Source organism: Brassica oleracea, chromosome C8 (assembly GCF_000695525.1).
Source record: "Brassica oleracea var. oleracea cultivar TO1000 chromosome C8, BOL, whole genome shotgun sequence".
NCBI lineage: Eukaryota > Viridiplantae > Streptophyta > Magnoliopsida > Brassicales > Brassicaceae > Brassica > Brassica oleracea.
Window position 1 is genome coordinate 9,629,452 of NC_027755.1, and position 17,044 is coordinate 9,646,495.

The 17,044-nt window shown below is 33.5% G+C and overlaps 1 protein-coding gene across 1 annotated transcript; it reads left to right on the forward strand.

Annotated features, from left to right (window-relative positions):
* Positions 1-749: 749 nt before the first annotated feature.
* On the forward strand, positions 750-2,117 carry LOC106309802. Its single transcript, XM_013746937.1, has 5 exons — positions 750-1,003; positions 1,072-1,246; positions 1,327-1,452; positions 1,750-1,815; positions 1,899-2,117. The coding sequence occupies exons 1-5, from the start codon at positions 801-803 to the stop codon at positions 1,929-1,931; spliced, it is 603 nt and encodes a 200-aa protein (XP_013602391.1). The 5' UTR covers positions 750-800; the 3' UTR covers positions 1,932-2,117.
* The last annotated feature ends 14,927 nt before the right edge of the window (positions 2,118-17,044 follow it).

The following is a 17,044-nucleotide window of genomic DNA, read 5'->3' on the forward strand; positions in this document are numbered from 1 at the left end:
CCATAATTTAAGTTGGTATTTGAAATTGAGCTTTGTATTGTATGTTTATTATATATATTGAATTTTTTTATAATGATTATTAAAAAATATGTTACTAAAAATCAAATTTTGAATATATGTATATTTTGAATGAATTTTTGAAATAAGTCAATTTTAAATTATTATTTTGATTTGAATATGTATATCAAGTGACATAAACCCATTACTTTTTAATATAATGTAAAGGATTTTTAATTTTTTAATAGCATAAACCCATTATTTTATTTTCTAACTTATTACTATCCATGTTTCTAAACAATACTATTTTTTTTAATTGCTATCTATGTTGGCAAACAAAAGATTAAAGTACTTCTGCTATATCTTAATAAGATATATTCCCTCCGTTTCTGAATAAGTGTCGTTGTAGAGAATTTTTTTCGTTACAAAATAAGTGTCGTTTTTGATTTTCAATGCAAAATTTATTAGTTTTATTCGGTAATTTATTTTTCTATTGGTTGAAATATGGTTAGATGTATTGGTAATTATGTTTTTATATAGAAAATGTACAAAATTAATTGTTTTCTTGCTCCAAAACGTCACTGAAAAAGAGGGAGTATACATCAATTGTGTGCGTTTTTTTTTTTTTTTTTGATCAAATCATCAATTGTGTGCGTAATTTCTAAAGTTTACACAAATAAAAGAAAAGTTAAAAGGGTTCTATCGAGCCGGCCCAAAACTAGACCCAAAGCGGGTCCATAAGGACTAGTAAGCCCCTTTTAAGTAATGTTCCAAAAAAATGTCTCTTTTTTGCGAAGAAGAATATGGCGACAGAGGATGTGAACGAAGCCCTTGCGGCGGCGGAGGTAACGGCGATAGAATCGACGGAGAAGCAGCAGCCTGCTCATAAGCTCGAAAGAAAGTGGAGTTTCTGGTTCGATAACCAATCGAAACCCAAGCAAGGCGCCGCCTGGGGAGCTTCCCTCCGTAAAGCATGTACCTTCGATACCGTCGAAGATTTCTGGGGGTTTGTCGTCTTCTTCTTCGATCTAAGATTTTCTGTAAAGTTATACTAATCGGTGTGTATTGTTGCAGTTTGCACGAGACTATCTTCGTTCCCAGCAGATTGACACCCAACGCTGACATTCACATGTTCAAAGCTGGTGTTGAGCCCAAGTGGGAAGATCCTGAGTGTGCTAACGGCGGAAAGTGGACTTATCTTGTTACCAACAACAGGAAGCAAGCTTTCGACAAGGCTTGGCTTGAAACTGTACTCTTTTCTTCTTCTTCTTCTAACCCTTTTACTCTTCTGTTTTGTGACTTAATAATTTTATCTCTTGTGTTTGGCAGTTGATGGCTTTAGTTGGAGAGCAGTTTGATGAGGCAGATGAGATTTGTGGTGTAGTTGCTAGTGTCCGCCAAAAGCAAGACAAGCTCTCCTTGTGGATTAGGACTAAATCTAATGAAGCTGTTCTGGTATCATGCTTATATGTGTTTGTTTGACAGTTTTTTTAAAACCAGCTTTTGATACTTTGCTGACAGTATAATCATAAGCTATATTTGCCAAAGGATATATGTTTAGAACATGTTAGTATGTCAAAGGTGGTTTATGAATCTATCTATCTGATGAAATTGCTGCTTGTTGTTTGTTTATTTGTATTATGTTTTTTATTGGTTTATGATCCTATCTGATGAGATTTCTACTCTGCTGTATATTTAGATTGGTTTATGAATTTATCTGACGAAACTACTTCACTTTGTTTGTAAACCTAGATGGGTATTGGGAAGAAGTGGAAGGAGATACTTGATGTCACCGACAAGATATCTTTCACTAACCATGTAATTACTACTTCCCCACGTAAAAAGCTAATCAATCATCCTTTTGTTAGTGCCTTTTGAAACTGTGGTCTATATATATGCAGGATGATGCAAGAAGAAGTCGATTTAGTGTCTGAAGAGCAGACAAGTGTGTGTTGAGCCTGATGAAGATGCAATATGGCTATTCTCTTGCATTGTTTGAGCGGTTTTTTCTTGCAACTCTACAAAGTTTTTTGTTTCAATAAAAATATTTTTCTTAATATTAAGTTCAGTTATATAAATCACTTTGAAATCATCAATTTTGTACACCCTTTTATCGTTTACTAGTAGTATTCCTGTTTTATTCTTACATGAATTTACAATTGATTTTACGGTCTTAGTAAATAGAATATATTCAAAAGTATGAAAATGAAAATATGTTGAAAGTGAATGATATTTTTCCTCGACCCATTTGATAGTTTTTAGCAACGACTTTGTTTTGAAGTTGCTTAGTTCAAAATAGAATATTATAAGTGATTGTGGCTATTCGATTCAATAGAAATAGAATAAAAAATCGTACTCATAACAAAGTTAATTTAGTTGAAATTTAAACATAAGGTAAAGTTGATATTTTATCTAGAGAACATATTTATACCATTAAATATCATGTGAATAGTATATAGAAAGAATAACTTTTGAAATTTTATTTTATTTAAGTATCAAATAGTATCAATGGACGGGTGAACAAATGATCAAATGATATAAATATTATTTAAAGTTTAACAAACCTTTGAAATTTTAATTTATTTTAATTTATTTTAATTTAAATTATATTAAATTTGACAATTTCTTGTTTTCTCAAAAAATTACTATCTAGCTATGATTCCATTTAGAGATACTTGTTCGGCCATTAATGTTTTTTCATGAAAATGAATATGTTTCAATTTTTTTAAATTTTCTTATAATTTGACGATGATAATAAAAATAATATTAAAAAAAAATAGTTGTGGTCGATTGTGTTAGCTAATATTATTTTTTCTTTTTATATGTTTGTTTTACTTTTTATTATATACATTTTTATTTAAACTGTTGATTTATATGATGTATTTGATTCATTGTAATAAAAAAAAAATTTCTTGACATTGATGACCTCTTTTCACAGCTCCACCATCATGCATGTAGGGGGTAATTGGTAGAGTCTGTAAAAGCTGTAGACAACTTTTTTTATTTCTAGAGCCATCTTTTGAAGCAATCATGCTTGTATTTCAGAAGCTGTAAACATACTTTTAATTTCTACAGCCATTTTTAAAAACAATCATGTGTTTTATTTTTAAAATTGAATCCAAAGCCAAAACATTAAAATAAGAAATATGTTAGCTTTAGAAAGCACTTTCTCTAGAGCTTTTTTTAGTGTTCTGAAAAATTTTTTGCAGCAAAATAAATTAAAGCCAAAACTAAAAATTTAAATCTTAAATCTTAGAACAAAAAATAGAAAACTTGAGCTCCAACAATCAAACCCGTAATCAGTGGGTTGTCATAGCCACCCTAGCGCATTAACAATGTTAAACAATGACAAAAAACATCAGTCGTTTTGGTGAGGGATAATATCTCTGTTACTTGAATATGCAGTTTACATGAAATATGGACAGAGAAATGTGCCTAATTTGGTAAGTCTTACCATTTGTTGGGAGACCTCTGCAGCCCTAGTATTTGTCAACTAACTTATTACAGTATCAAAGCTACAAACTCTGATGAGTCAGATGCATAGGAGACGGTCACATTAACAATTTCAGAATGTGACATATAATGTCTATAAGAGTTTTGTAACAACCCGATTCCGGTCTCAGAACTCGTTAGCCGGCTAAGGCCCAAACAATACCCGCCGCCCAACCACCGCCTCACCGCCACCGTCTCCGCCGCCAGCTCGCCGGAGCCGCCGTGCCCGGCCTCCGTCAGTCCGTCGCCGGGAAGCCGCCGCCGCAACGCCGCCGGCAACGCCGCCGCACCGCCGCCGTTGCCAGTGAATTTTCCGGTAAGCCACCGCCCCTCGGCCATCGCCGGTGACTCGTCGGCGACTCGCTAACCCGACTGAGTCGACCCAGTGAGTCAACTCGGTGACTCGGTCAACCGGTTGGTTTGACCGGTTTAAATTGATTTCGGTTCAGTTAGGGTATACCGGTCGGTTAAGTAAAAATTGATTTCTGGTCAAGGGTTGACCGGATTGACCTTTGACCAGCGGGTTGACTTTTCTCTAGACATTGACTAGATTCGTTTTAAACCGTTCGAAAGGCGTTCTGACTCGAATTTTTGCCATGGGTTCAGATTTGGAGTCTATTTGAGCAGCTGGAGTTCATAGATACCACTTCTCTTTATTGCTAAGGTGAGGCTGCTCCGTATAAATCCCGAACTAGTTTAGTACTACCGTTATGGAAAGTCTAGTTTCGAAACATGATCCGTCTCTGTGAACTGAGTCTGTTTGAGAGTATTACTTGTTTATTATTATTATTTATTGTTAAACCGGAAATAGGATAATAGAGGATTCAACGATTGATTGATGTGATTGTTGTTAAGAATTGTTATATATGTATATATATATATATGCGAGTCCATGTGATGAGATTTGCGGGGTGCAGAGACGTGTGTACTGGCTGCCTATGTTTGAGGAGATTTGCTGGGTACAAAGACGTTTGTACTGGCTGCCATGTTTGTGGAGATTTGCGGGGGTACAGAGACGTTATACTTACGACGCCTTAGAGATTTGCGGGGTGCAGTGTGGACTTCTGTGCTAGCGACGCCTGTTGAGTTATATACGTATATCCTTATGAGGAGAATGCGGGGTGCAGAAAATATCTATGTACTATCATCGCATTGGTTGTAGCATGTCTAGTGCACTAGACATATATTGATTGTTCTGTGTGGTGTAATAGACACCGTGATTGTTTCATGTCAGAGCTAGGCCTACATAGTTGTAGTGATATGAACTGAGTCAGTGGTTTGCGGTTTAGCATCCCATACCTCGCTGGGCAACTCCCATGTTGCTCACCGCTCCTTCCTTCCCCATTTTCAGGAGAGACTGACGACTAGGAGTGATCACATCGGTATGGTGCTTTGGGTGTTATTGGGCTTTTGAGCTTTTGGGCTTCAGACGTTTCCGCTTATTTATACATTTTGGACTTTTGACTTTATATTGTTATTTATATTTCAGATGTTTATTTTATTTACTGGATTTTCAGCGTGGACGTTGACTTTCAAATATTTATAAATGGAGATTCCATATACTATTATTTATCGCATTATTTTTATTATTATGTAAATCGGGGTGTCACAAGTTTACTATCAACAAAGTTGGAAGGAGGAAGGATTTTGTGTTGATAAAACATTACCTCACAACCCCAAATGTGTTCTCCTCATTACATAAGGCGCAAGTGAAAGAGGAGAAGCCTCGTTGCAGTATGCGAAAACACTTCATGCACGAAATGTAGCACCATCAGTAGATGGTATCTATGCCACCAAATTAAATATAAATTTAAATAATAAAAAAATCTCAACATAACTTCTAGATAAATATTTAAATTAATAAACTTGATTAAATTTATTTTAATATTTTAACATTTTCAATATGAAATTTTTTATATTTTCTAAAAGTAGACTTGATGATAAATATTATTATCATTTACATGTATATCAAATAATAATATTTGATATTAAGTCACTTCAAAAAATAGACTTGATGACGAATATCATTGTCATTAACATGTATATCACATACTAATATTTGATATTAAATTTCTTTAAATTATAAGATTTTAAATCATGATCGTCCGCCTACAAAAAGGCCAGTATATTGCATATGAAAAACATTTCCATGACGGCAACCTCACCCCACGATCCAAATCACGCAGGAAAATTCTCGTCAAACGGATCCGGAAGCCGCGGTTGGTGCAGACGGAGAATGAGAGTGGAGGAGAAATAATCGGTGTGTCTCCACTATCGCGGTGGTGAGAGGGAAAATCAGAGTCGGTATCTGATAGAACCTCAATCACTACAAGAAATCAGTCATATAGCTATCGATTATTTCGTAGATAGAGAGGAAAATCTGTAGCTACAATGAAGAAGGCAACGGATGGCTACGGATTGGAACCGTGGCGTCAGCGTCGACGCGAAACCCGATCCGTCGCTATTCCGTAGCTTGCTAGCGACGGATTCCGCGAGAGAACTAGTTGTAGCTGTTGGCGACCGCATGGCTACAAAGTATTCCGTTGCTCAGTAGCGACGGCATGGCTATAGAACGTTCTATTGCTAAATAGCTACCGAGTTTAGCTACGACATTTCTTCGCCAAGTCGTATCGAATAGAGCTGCGGAATTTGGCTACAAAATTTTGCATCTAAACTTTGGTCTCCAGTTAGCAACAACACGTTTTGTGGGTAATGTTGTATCACATTTAGCAACAGATTTGTTGTTGCTATCGTCAAAGTGATTTATTTTGTTTTGAATTCAAAACTATGTAAATTAATTAAAAACATTAGATTTATCTCATAAAGAAATCTTACATTCTCATAACATTATAGAAATGCTAGAAAGTCATTTCTTAGCAAAAAAAAAAATTAAACCTGATAAATGAAAGCTAATGACATAAAATTTCAAACTAACACAGACAAAAGATCGTGAAAATCATCTAGTTTATCTCCTCGTTGCTGCTAGGAGCCTAGGAGATGCAGATGGAGAAGTATCTTTGTGGGGTTGGGGTGATAGATTAGGTGGTTACCAAGCTCCTTCTCAACGCGAAGTCGCTCGGGTTCTTCGTTAAACTGGATCTAGAGACGATGGCAAGGAGATGCACAGCTGGATTCAAAAGGTGGAAGATTAGGAAGGTTGATAAGAGAGAGATCCATTTTTTTACAAAGAAGACAAACTTTAAAGAAACAAAAGAACTGCTTTGGAACAACGAAGTCCCAAAGATTTATGTTTTAGACTGTAGGAAATAGGAATGGTGTAGAGAGAAAGAAGATTCGCATGGAAGAAGGTGAAGAGAGCAGAGAAGAAACGTGGTGGGACAGAGGAGAGAAAAGTGGGATTGGACAGAGGAAGAAACACATATGTGGACTAAATGTGACCATTAGATTAAAAGTTATCAAGGGTTCACATTGACAATCCGCACACTTGTCTCTTATTGGATAGAAAATTAAAATTGATTATAAATTATGTTTAGTTTTACTCTAGTGTTAGTGTATATGGAATTAGATTATAGGAATGAACTATAAAGCTTAACTTTATCGTATATTATGGGAATTAGATTATAGGAATAAACTATGAAGTTTAATTTTTGATGTTTTAGGATATAAAATATTATAGGAATTAAAAAAATATATTATAGGAATTGAATTTTATTTAGAATTAAAGGTTTCATGTTTATGATATAGGGTTTCAGTTATATAGTTTAGGGTTTAGGTTTATGATTTGGAATTAAGAGTGGGTTGAGACTAAGTTTTTAAGAAGATTAAGTTAAAAGTTTTTTGTTTAAGACGTGGAAGTTAAATTTGAAAATATTAAAGTTGGAGTTTATATTTAGGATATAGATTGAGATATACATAGTTTAGGGTTTAAATTTAAGATTTAGAATGACGTTTAAAGAAAATTAGATTTTGAGTTTAAGCTTAATATTTGAGTTTAAAGCTTATGCTTAGTGTAAATATTTACTACATAAGGTTTGAAGTATGGTTCAAGATTAAGATTTTGGCTTAATGTCTATAATGTGGGGTTGAAATATAGTGTTGAGGTTTAAATTTTAAATTTGATATTAAATTTTGAAAAGAATAATTTTCTTGTGTTATTTTAATAATTTAAAGTAAAAGTAAGAAAAAATTTAGTTTTAAAATTTTGTATTTAGAGTTTAGGGTTTAAATTTATGGTTAGGGTATAGAGTTTGATAGAAGATTTAAAATTTGTATTTGGAAGTTATAGGTTAGGATTAAAAATATTAAACTTTAAGTTTAAGATTTGAGATTGTAGTATGAAAATATTAGAGTTTTATGATTTATGTTTAGGATTTATGGTTTTGAGATTGTGTATACCCATTATTTTTACTATACTATTAGTGCTTTTAATATATGTGGATTAAAATTTTTTTATCTTAAAACATTAAATTGTATCTACGTTAAAAATTAATCGTTAATCTAACATTATTTTTTATATATATATATATATATATATATACGAAATATTATAATTTTTACTATTTTGATGATTATAGTACTGTGTCGAAATGACAAAGATATAGATATTGGTGCTATTTAACAATAGAAATGATTGTAGTTAGTTGTTGCTAAATAGAATAATTGTAGCAACCACTTATCTCTAGCCAAAGTGTAGCTATTTAGCTACGGACCGCCAACGGAATCCTTCTCTAGCTATATAGCTACGGATTGCTACATTTAGCTACAAAGTTAAAGTTTTGTGTTCTATCGCTATATTTGTAGCTAACAATATTGGCTACGGAAATGTCTTCGCTATTCCGTAGCTATTTCAATGAATTCTTATAGTTAATGGAGGGTTGTAGTTTAGGGGTTCTAAGAATACATACATTAGAATCTCTTTAAATTAATAATGTTGGGACTTTCAAATTTTATTAATTTATAGAGATATCAATTTACAAAGTTTTCCTTATTTAAATTTCTTATTTTAAAATATATTTATTTTCAGATTAAAATATATTTGATTTTAGTGTATAGATATTAATTGTTATTTTTATTAAAATTTAACATTTATATTAATTTATTATATTATTTTTGTATATAATATATATTGCCTAGAAATTAAATGTGAATTTAGATATATGATTAAGAAATCTCATCAAAAATATAGAAAATATAAAGATAATTCTATTGTGAATATAAAACAAACAATATAATAATAGGTTCTTACTTATATAGAATATGTATACATATAAATTATTAATTTATAATTTTAATGGGACCATATGTTTACATGGAATTTTCTAAATAATTATTATATTATTATTTTATCGATTTGTGTCAAATTTTGAACCGTGTCAAATTTTGAACCGGTCCAAATTGGAACCGTCAAAATTTATTAATTTACAGAGATTATTAATTTATCAAGTATTAATTTATAGAGGTTATACTGTATATGTGTATGTAATTGTGAGGCTCTAAACTTTACTAGATACCCAATCCAAAATATTTAATATATATATATATATATATATATATATATATATATGTGTTTTTAGAACTCCTAAGCTAGAACTCCCGATAGGGGTGCTCTGAGGGCCTGAAGCAAACATAGAACAGGTAGTAGGATTCGAGTTTGGCCATGGAAAAATGAAGAAAGAAAGAGAATGAAGAAGAATATGGAGCGTGAAAAAGGAGAATTCATTGAAAAAAGAGGTAAATGCCAACTGTATTAGTTAAGAAGCCCAAACGCCAGTAATCTCAAAGTATAAAAAAAAAAAACAATAGGTCAAACCCATCAAAAGTAACAAAATCATTTGAAACTGAAATTTTTTAACCTGCCACATCCAAAAAAGCCTCATGCTTCCTGCTGACGTGGACTCAGGAAAAAGGGAGAAAAATATTTTTTATTGTTATAGATTGGTTTGATTGTTTAAATGATGTTTTGTGAAGTTATTGTGACACTCCAAAAACACAATTGTTTTAGTTTTATGCGTTCAAGAACATTCCATAATTGTTCTAAAATATGTTCTTAAATTCGATTCAAATCCTCATTTTCTTCGGTTGTTTTAAATGTCCTGGAAAATATAATAGATTGCTGCCACAATTTTAATAAATTTTATGAAATCTTGGGAAGTTCAAAACAGAATGGAAAATTTTCGACAAAACACAACCATCATAATTTATATTTAGTATTAAGAAAATATTCAAACTATTTTGATTCTCTGTCTAACACCTAACATATTTTTTGATATCCAGCTAATGAAAAACAATTAAACACTAAGTTTTGTACAGTAAAATCAATGATGTCAAACGGAATCGGTATAATGTTGTTTACTTTTATTAAAAACAAAATTCTGAATTATAAATGACATATTTTTTTATCTGATATAAGATAACAAAATATTTGATTCCCACTTAATATCAAACTTATTTCAATACTCAAAAATCCTATTTTAAAAAATTCTTATTTTCTTTCACTTCTTTTCTGCTCTTTTGATTCCTTTTCTTGGTATAACGGTAGAATTGTGAAAATGGATATGAGTCCATGTTCAAGTTCAGATACAAATTTCTTCTTTTAAAACCATGAGAAAGAACAAACGGTGCATTTGACTAGGGGTTTAGCGCTTAGAGTCGGTTCCATTGCGCATATAGTTTGATTTATTTTAGGAGGCGGATTTACGCCATGTCTCGGTATTACCAACTGCTGCACCCGGCCTGAAGGAGATTAGTTGGGCATAAAGGCTGGATCATCTCCTGGTTATTCAAAAAACAAAAAAACCATGAGAAAGAGCGACAATCTATTTTGTCACTAGTCTACGCCAACATTTATGTTGAGATTGTGGAAATGTATGATTTGGAAAAAAAAGTTTACAAATGTGCTGCTCTTGGATTATTTGCATGAGCTGATAAAGAAAAGCTATATAAGTGGCAGAAACTGATTGGAGGAGAAAGATCAGAATCGTCGTCAAAAGAAAAAATAAAGAAATTAAACAATTTTTAGTCTATTATTAATGTATTGACACGGAAAATTTGGAGGATGAAATTCTTAGTTAATAACTATTAAGCGAGTTCAGAAAATTATGTTCAATATTACAAAATTCCCAAATAATTTCTGTATTTTTCTATTGTATGAAAATTATGTGAGGTATTTTCGGAAAATTTCCTTAATAAAACAGACGACAATACCTTGATTTCGTTTAACGTGTTGACATTGTAAATTTTATGGTGTAAAACTTTAATTTTTAAATTTGTTGGTATTAATTTAAAATAAAACAATAAACTGCACACTAAATGAAGAACCAAAATATTTTAAGAAGTTTATAATGAAAAGAAACTATGTTAAGTATCTTTGAACTTTTTTCCAAATAGAATGGTAAAATCAAGACTGCGATAACAATTAAAGAAACCACTTAAGAATTATCTTGGGATTGAAATCACTTGATCAGCCAAAATCATGTCAATGTTCTGAAATGATCATTTGAGGATTGTATGCTTCAAACTATCGACATCCTCAGATTTACTTGAGATGGTCATTTTACCCTCACCAATTAAGTGTTTTTGACTATTTGGCTGTTTATGTGTAAGACGCTCCAACTCTATCACTAAATATATGAAATATATGTACATAGTCGGCAGAAAAGATATGTACACAGTTGGAGGAGGCTTCCACTGTTTTCCAGGCCTATCAAATGATGAATTTGGCTCATCAACGTCAACCTGTTCCAAGTCTGACAAAGAAAATGGCTCAAGTAAAAAAAAGAGTTGACATTAGTAAGAAGAAAACGGCGTATAGAAAAGAAAAAGCTAGCCACTTACTTTAGTATAAATAGAATAGAGAAGTCGTCAAGGGAGATAATTCAAAAACAACATGAAAGCAGCAGCAGAGAGAGATTAGAGCTTATAGCCTCTTAAACTTTGTAACATAAAACTTTTGGCGATATTGTTATCTGTGCCAATTTCAATAATATTCTTAGTAATAGCCGATTTTTCTTGAATAGAGCCTCATTTTAATAATTCACCATTGAATTCCAGCTATCTTATTATGTACATCGAACACATATTAAAAAAATTGCACCATTTGTAGGGAAAGGAGAATTATCAAACATAGAAATCGGAAGTTCGACGGCTGAAAAGAACAGCTCTATGATTTTGAAATTTTGAGCGTATTCATGATGTTTATAAAATGTCATTGACGCCTCCAGGCTTACATTCACGTTCTTCCAACCAAGATACATATTATCATATTAGAGTTACATGTATATAACTTTAATATAAAACCTTCCAGCGTTAGAAGATATGTCATCTTATTTGGAAAATGATAACATGATATGTGGCAGTTACAAAGAATCTGATACGCCATCATATGCGATGTGATAACTGTTTTCCAAGATGTGGAGAACCAGAAGAAACTGTCGCTCATGCTATTTTTGAATGTCTGCCAGCGTTACAGGCATGGGCTCTTTCAGCAACTCCGCCTACTCCTTACATTTTTCCACTTCCGAGCATTTTTACCAACATGGATTATAAAAAACAACATTGTGGAGCCAGAGTTGGACAGGAATCCTTATCCTTAAATAATCTGGTATCTTTGGACAGTTCGGAATGACAAAATCTTTAGAGGGGTAGATAATGATCTTTTGGAGGTGGTCAGATATGCGAAAGCTGAATACCAAGCTTGTTTAATGCAAATGAGAAAATACCCTCATCTCCACAGGAACATGCGATTGAGGAACCAAAAGTCTTAAGTTTGAGTAAGATTTGTTTAGTGGATGGTTCATGGACCTCTACGTCTCAATTCAGTGGATACAGATGAGTCTGGATGGATAACTTGAGAAAGATCCAACTTATGGGAACGCGGAATTTAAGAAAGCGAGAGGTAGCTCTGCACACAAAATTGGAAGCACTGAGATGGACTATGGAAAGTATGCTTCAACACTCGACATGTCAGAACTTTGGGACATATTGGAAGAACATGTTTGCAATGATAAATAATCCCAAAGATTGGCCATGTTTTGCAACAGAATCAGAAGTGATTCAGACTCTTCAAATATGCTTCCTGGAGTTCAAAATCTCGCACATCTCAAAAGAGCAAAATGGAGTAGCTGATTCTTTAGGTAGGAGTGCACGTTTATTTTATAGAGAATTTTGTTACATTGGTTGTTCTATTCCAGTCTGGTTACGCAGACCACCTCAAATTTGAGTAACAGAAAAGCCGTTTGATGTAAAAAAACTTTATTATATTGCTTAAATCAAGTATGTTTATTGTTGCTTATTATGGCACATATTTCAGTTATACTTCAACTGAAGTATGAATTGAAAAGCTCATGCATTGAATCAAAATTTTACACTTCGTTGTTGAAATCAATATTTTACTGTGTTACGTTACTGACTTTATTATAATAATCAATTGAATTATTTTACCTTGAGGAAGAACAAAACTTTAATTCTACTAGATCGTTTTCCGTGCTACGCGCGGATAATTTCTATTTAAATTTTACTAATGATTTGTTGTGTTAAAATCAAATATTGTAAAATCTTCATGTGTTTATAAACCATCTAGAAGTAAATAGTTGTTAAAATATTTTATTAATTTTTCGTATAAATTAATAAAATATCATGATTTTATAACAATGGGTTTAAAGAATTTTGGCTGTTTTTTTGTTTTTCGGAAACATGAACCAAGTGTATGTTAACGTATTTCCTATTTATCTCAGCAATATACTTTTCTTTGTGAGTCTTTCTAAAGAACTAATGCTCCATGGAAGCTAAGATTAGCCCAATTTTTCAAAAGCATAATTAAAAAAGCATATATTCTTTTTAAAAACAGAAACAAAATATAAATCTATAAAATTTCTTAAGGTAATATTAAATATTTACAAAATTTAAGTTAATTACTTCTCAAATATAATAAAAGTCCTGCAAGAGTGTACAATACTGATAACCATGGATAAACAAATGGCATATAGTCTTATTAGGAAATCTTCATACACACTCACTTGGCATAAAACGAATGTGAAATCGCAAATTGTACGATTTCTCAGTAAAAAGGACAACGAAGAAAACCAAAAGCAACCAAATGAGTTTTTATTCCACCTCCAATTTTAAGACAGGCACTCTTCTTTATTGTTTTTCGCTCTTCGTCAGACTAAGAACTTGTAGACAATACTGCGTGAATCCACGACTTCTGGACATGTGCAACACATTCACATATCCGCATTAGGTTCGTGTTCTCCTGCTTCCCCAAACTTATATAATCAAAGAACACCGCATAGTTGAACTGTAAAACTCAGCCGCAATTAGTATTAGACATGAGTTCGGAACTATAACAACACATCACTGACGTACACCAAACACTTGGCTGCGTCCGCATCAACTTCCTCAAGATAAAGAGAGACCTAAAGATTTAACACAGATGATAAAACTTACCATCCAACCTTCAAAGTTGTAGGATTTGTAGATCCAGGAATTCTTCTTCGCTCTATCCCGAGCTTATTTTCTGGAAAATAAATCCAAAGCTAATGTCAACAAATGTATGTCTCAAAACAAATATCATTAGTCGTGACAGATCTCTCCGAGCGTCCAAACTCATTGTCTCTCAGTCGTGTACCAATTAATACCTAATTAACATATAAAGTCGATATTCAACCAATACGGGTTTACTAACCAAATTATTTTAATAATAACTCAGTGAGTCTAGTGGTGACTTGTAAAACACTGATGACAAAAGCAATCACTATAACCAGAATCTAAGTGGAATTAATGAGTCAGGGTTTGTGATACACGAATGAAAACTTACCTCTACGAAATGTGTGAGCTTGAAATGTTTTGTTCCCAATCTCTGTCCACCTGACCCGATCACAGCCTTCACCATTTTTTTTATAAACTTGGAGCAGAAAACATAAACACTGAGCCTGGAAACAGTGTTCAAGGTTTACACTTACTAGAAAGATTAGTAACTGTAGTAGCCAGAGGTTATAAATAAGGAAGCTCAATATTGTTGGTGTTGCCTCAAAATCAGTCTGGTATGGGCAATCTGTCTTTGCAAAAGAATTAACATGTAATAATGTTCAGATTGAAGGGCAATAAAAGTATAAAACTATAGCACCATCATAGCTTGTAGTTAAAAACAAATATAACAAAAAATAATATAAAGTCAGATAGTAATCTTTCTTTATATGAGGAAAGACGCCATCTCCAGTACGCACCATCCATAGAAACCAGAGTATATCTTTGAGACATTGCACATCTATATATATATATATATATATATATATATATATACATATAGCAAGCTCCTCGTGACCATATAGATAGCTGTAATAGAACTATCAAAACCATGGTGATGAAAATTAGTTTAGAATATTCTGATACCACTGAGTGTAATTATCAGTTGATTGTAGAATGCTACTTACATGAGACCAATTTTGGAGTAGAGTTTCTTAATGTCCTCTCAGTGTCAATGTCGCATTTAAAATGAACCAATTATCAGTAGCTTCATTCTCCATTCTTCTTCGAGCTGATCTTTATTTATTCGATTATCATTCTGCTCATCGTCTGAGAGAGCTCCTCGATTTGAAATCTCCCCTTTAAAGCCTAAAGGTTTCTAATCATGTTTCAGAAATCTTCATGTCTATAAACTGAGCTAGCAAAGATTTCTCAAGACGATAAGAAGCTAAACCATCAAACCTGTTCTGTTGTGCTGTAAACCCAATATCAATATATACAATCATTTCAAAGCAAGATGATCAGTGGATATGACACCACGCTGTTATGTCTGAGACCTAAACCAAGATTCATATTTATCTGTTTAAGAGCATTCGCGAGGAGAGGAACTGGTATTAACATGAGAGCGAGTAAGACCAGCATATGTGGTGTTGTAACTACTTGTTTGACAAAGTGAAAGTCAAGGTTTCCTGAAAAGCAGAATGTATCTTATCTGATCTTCACGGAAAAGACGATGATCAAATCACCAGAGCCGCATCTTATGGCACCACCTGATACTCCTCTTCTTCACCCTCTTCACAACCACAACCATCATGGCTTTCTTCATTTCGTGGCTTCAGCTGATGGGAAGCTTCTAAGTATGACAGTGCCCCTGTCGATGTATGAGATCAGTGAGTATACATGAATTGACAGACTAAAACATTGGAATATAAAATTGGCGTACATGTTCATCGATCAAAGGGTTAGGCGGAGGTTGTTGAAGCCAAGCGGTGGGATGTGTTTTGGTGGTGGATGGAATAGGCGAGCAATGAAAGAGGGAAGATATAATATATGGTGAGGTAGAGGGAATATGAAGAGTTATGCCCATTCAGGTGTTAATTAATGGCTTTGATTGGTTGATGTAGAGGACGATTATCGTACGAGGAGCTTCTTAACGGCTTTACGTATTTTTTGGTGATGATGGGGAAGAGGAAGATGGAAAAATAGATCGTCGTAGATATAGAAAGAAACGTGAATATAATTTTTGGGCTTTTTTGGGCTTTGACGGGAATGAAAAAGCACGATATTTGATCCATTTCGAGTTTCAACTCAAGCCGACCTGACGTGGCAAAAAGAATCTTTCTATTGGTTGATTTTTTAATCCTATGTGGACACTCTCTCCTTTGATCTTATTCTCCTTTTATTTATTGTACATGAATTGACAGACTAAAACATTGGAATATAAAATTGGCGTACATGTTCATCGATCAAAGGGTTAGGCGGAGGTTGTTGAAGCCAAGCGGTGGGATGTGTTTTGGTGGTGGATGGAATAGGCGAGCAATGAAAGAGGGAAGATATAATATATGGTGAGGTAGAGGGAATATGAAGAGTTATACCCATTCAAGTGTTAATTAATGGCTTTGATTGGTTGATGTAGAGGACGATTATCGTACGAGGAGCTTCTTAACGGCTTTACGTATTTTTTGGTGATGATGGGGAAGAGGAAGATGGAAAAATAGATCGTCGTAGATATAGAAAGAAACGTGAATATAATTTTTGGGCTTTTTTGGGCTTTGACGGGAATGAAAAAGCACGATATTTGATCCATTTCGAGTTTCAACTCAAGCCGACCTGACGTGGCAAAAAGAATCTTTCTATTGGTTGATTTTTTAATCCTATGTGGACACTCTCTCCTTTGATCTTATTCTCCTTTTATTTATTGTACATGAATTGACAGACTAAAACATTGGAATATAAAATTGGCGTACATGTTCATCGATCAAAGGGTTACACTACAAGAAAACAGGGGGATTCTGATGGCCGAAATCGTCGGTAATTCGTCGGAATCGGTCTATTCCGACGAAATTCCGACGAACCCGTCCGTCGGTATCGTTTCGTCGGAAAAAAAACGTTCGTCGGAATTTCGTCAGAAATTCCGACGACTTTCTGACGAATACCAAGAAACGTCATTCTGACGAACTTCCGACGATATTACGATGCGGCTACAGAAGACCGGAGTTCATCGGAAAACTACAATTCCGACGAACGTGGTTCCTCGGTTTATTCCGACGAACTGTAGGCGTCGGAATTTACCGACGGACATCGGTCGTCGGAATATACCGACGAACCACGTTCGTCGGTATATTCCGACGGA

Excerpts from the sequence above, each read along its gene's own strand:
- LOC106309802 (XM_013746937.1), top strand. The coding sequence starts at position 801 with ATGGCGACAGAGGATGTGAACGAAGCCCTTGCGGCGGCGGAGGTAACG. Across the intron at positions 1,004-1,071 it reads ACCGTCGAAGATTTCTGGGG|TTTGCACGAGACTATCTTCG; the intron begins GTTTGTCGTCTT and ends GTATTGTTGCAG. Across the intron at positions 1,453-1,749 it reads AATCTAATGAAGCTGTTCTG|ATGGGTATTGGGAAGAAGTG; the intron begins GTATCATGCTTA and ends TTGTAAACCTAG.